The sequence below is a fragment of the Camellia sinensis genome, chromosome 12 (assembly GCF_055761805.1).
Source record: "Camellia sinensis isolate YWXY chromosome 12, ASM5576180v1, whole genome shotgun sequence".
In the NCBI taxonomy this organism is placed as follows: Eukaryota; Viridiplantae; Streptophyta; class Magnoliopsida; order Ericales; family Theaceae; genus Camellia; species Camellia sinensis.
In genome coordinates, this window is record NC_138972.1 from 127,036,931 (window position 1) to 127,039,311 (window position 2,381).

Consider the following 2,381-nt stretch of genomic DNA (forward strand, 5'->3'; position numbering starts at 1 on the left):
TTCTATATATAGAAAACATGAATTCTCCTCAAGAAAATCCAGCCCTACACATGCAGGCAAATGCATGCATCTGTACAAACAGTTGACACAGCTATCACAAAATATCTGTAAAAGAAATTGGTGGTCGGCAGGCCATCACTGGTGACCGGCAACCAAAAAGTGATGGCCGAGCCACCAGAAGCTACAGGCTTAAAGAACCAAGACTTAGTCTAAGAATGAAGCAACAAGAGTGTAGGGTTTGAAGGGCTCAAAGCTGTGGCATTTCGCTGAGAACTTCAAGCACTTGACGAGCATATAGACTAATCATCAGGTATGCATGCAATGACGTCCAAGTCGTAAAGGCCGATAGAAATAGGGTGTCTACAGTATGGTTGGACATAAAGAAAGCAAAGACTATTATTCATGGAGATCACTCATTATCGTTTGACCAGCTACAGTGGTATTCGGATGCTGTGATGCGTTACAATTCAGGGAGTTATGTCAATATTGTGTGTATTTCTGGGTACAATTCTTGTCGGCCTTTGTTATTCCTGGATGGAACATTTCTCAAAGGAAAGTACAAAGGTCAGTTACTTGTGACAATGGCTAAGGATGGAAACAATGGTAAGTATTTTTTTTAATTGTGTAGCCATGTTAATATTCACATTGAGTGGCATAGTGTGGATATATGGCTAACCATTACACAGTGTAAACATTCACATGCCTTGTTTGCTTTATAGTGTTTTTGTAAACTACTTTTGTTAATATTCACATTGGAATATTGTGATTAGTTATTTAATGGTATTGTGTTGTGGGCCTATTCCCTGTTGCATTTGTGATTGTTGATTCAGAGACCACGGCCAATTGGTCGTGGTTCTTGCACGAACTTGGGAAGGTTGTTAATGGTAAGTGTCAGATTACTTTTATTTCGGACCGTAATCTTGGTCTGTTAGAAGCGATGCTGAAGGTGTTCCCAGTAGCACATCACGGTTATTGCTTACAACACTTGAAGAACAATTTAAGAGACCGGATGAAGGGAATTGATAATAGATTTAGGGACCACCTGGTTAGTAGTTTGGGTGACTATGCTTACGAGCCAACTGTGGTAGGGTTCTATGAAAAACTTGAGAAATTAAAAGATGAGGGTAAGCAACGAGCACATTGTTTTTTTAAGGAGTTGGCACCTAAGCACTGGACGAATTCATACTTCAAGTAATAGTAGTTTCCTAATGTATTTCATTTGTCAAGCTTAGAATGGTAGTGATGTGAAATTTCAATTATGTTCTGTGGCGATGTGAAATTTCATATTCAGTTTCGAAGAAATTAAATTCAGTATTGTACAATGTTTGTGATGTTGTGCAGAGGCATTTGTTATGGGGAAATGACATCCAATGCAGCGGAGTCATTTAATATTTGGATTAAAGAAGCACGCAATCTTCCTATCGCTCAGATGGTGGACACAATTCATACTCAGTTGATGCAGCAAATGTCTGCGCGGCGTGACTAAGCAAACAAGTGGAATGAGTTTATTTGTCCTACATTCGAAACATTGCTTCTTGATTCGTTCAACGATAGCATGTCTTGGCAGGTTAGCAAAGCCAATGAGGATGTGTTTAAGGTTCATTCGATATCATCTGTTATAGTTAATATTGCAAGGTGTATGTGTTCTTGCTTCAAATGGCAAATCAACGGATTCCTATGTGACCATGTTGTTATTGCTATTCACAAGAGCCGCTACAATCTCAATGATTATGTAGAGCATTACTTTCATATAGAAACATATCGTGCAGCCTATTCGGGTGCCATATTTCCTATACTGTCAGTGGAAAAGCCACTTTTTGATCCCACGGACTTTACTATATATCCACTAACTGTGAAAAGACCACCTGGCAGGCCGAAAAAGAATAAAATCGCATCAAGGGGTGAGAAACTGAAGCAAATAAGGTGCGGGAGATATGATAAGTTGGGAAGCCACAATCGAAAATCATGCAAGAAGCCAATATAGGGTGTACATTTTTCATTTCAACATTGTGTTTCACATGGGATTCTTATATTGATTTTTGAAATAAGATTGTGTTGTGTTGGCAAACATTGTGTTGCAATAAGATTACGTTGTGTTGGGCAAACATAATAATGCATTGGCAAAATTAGTGTTTGATTTTTTTTTTTTTCGGCAACAAACTGACATTTTGTTGGTGTGTTAATGATGAACACATGATGTGAACATTCACACTTGTGTAAAATAATCATATTATATGAATACTCGCACATGGGTTGAACTTTTAACATTATTGTTGTCAACGTTGACATGAATATAATCTGGGATGTGAACTTTCACATGCATACAGATTGACATGGTGTGAATATTCATAACTGTTGTGAATAAGAACAAATGTGAATAT

At 37.9% G+C, this 2,381-nt stretch overlaps 1 protein-coding gene across 1 annotated transcript; it reads left to right on the forward strand.

Moving 5' to 3' along the window:
* Positions 1–455: 455 nt before the first annotated feature.
* LOC145803862 (uncharacterized) lies at positions 456–1,984 on the forward strand. Its single transcript, XM_082897242.1, has 4 exons — positions 456–603; positions 831–1,191; positions 1,342–1,432; positions 1,568–1,984. Exons 1-4 carry the CDS (start codon positions 456–458, stop codon positions 1,982–1,984), a joined length of 1,017 nt encoding a protein of 338 aa, XP_082753368.1.
* Positions 1,985–2,381: the final 397 nt, after the last annotated feature.

Bases quoted from the DNA above. Each gene is read 5' to 3' on its own strand.
- LOC145803862 (XM_082897242.1), top strand. From the start codon at position 456: ATGCGTTACAATTCAGGGAGTTATGTCAATATTGTGTGTATTTCTGGG. The intron at 604-830 runs GTAAGTATTTTT...TTGTTGATTCAG, and splicing joins GGCTAAGGATGGAAACAATG to AGACCACGGCCAATTGGTCG. The intron at 1,192-1,341 runs GTAATAGTAGTT...GATGTTGTGCAG, and splicing joins TGGACGAATTCATACTTCAA to AGGCATTTGTTATGGGGAAA.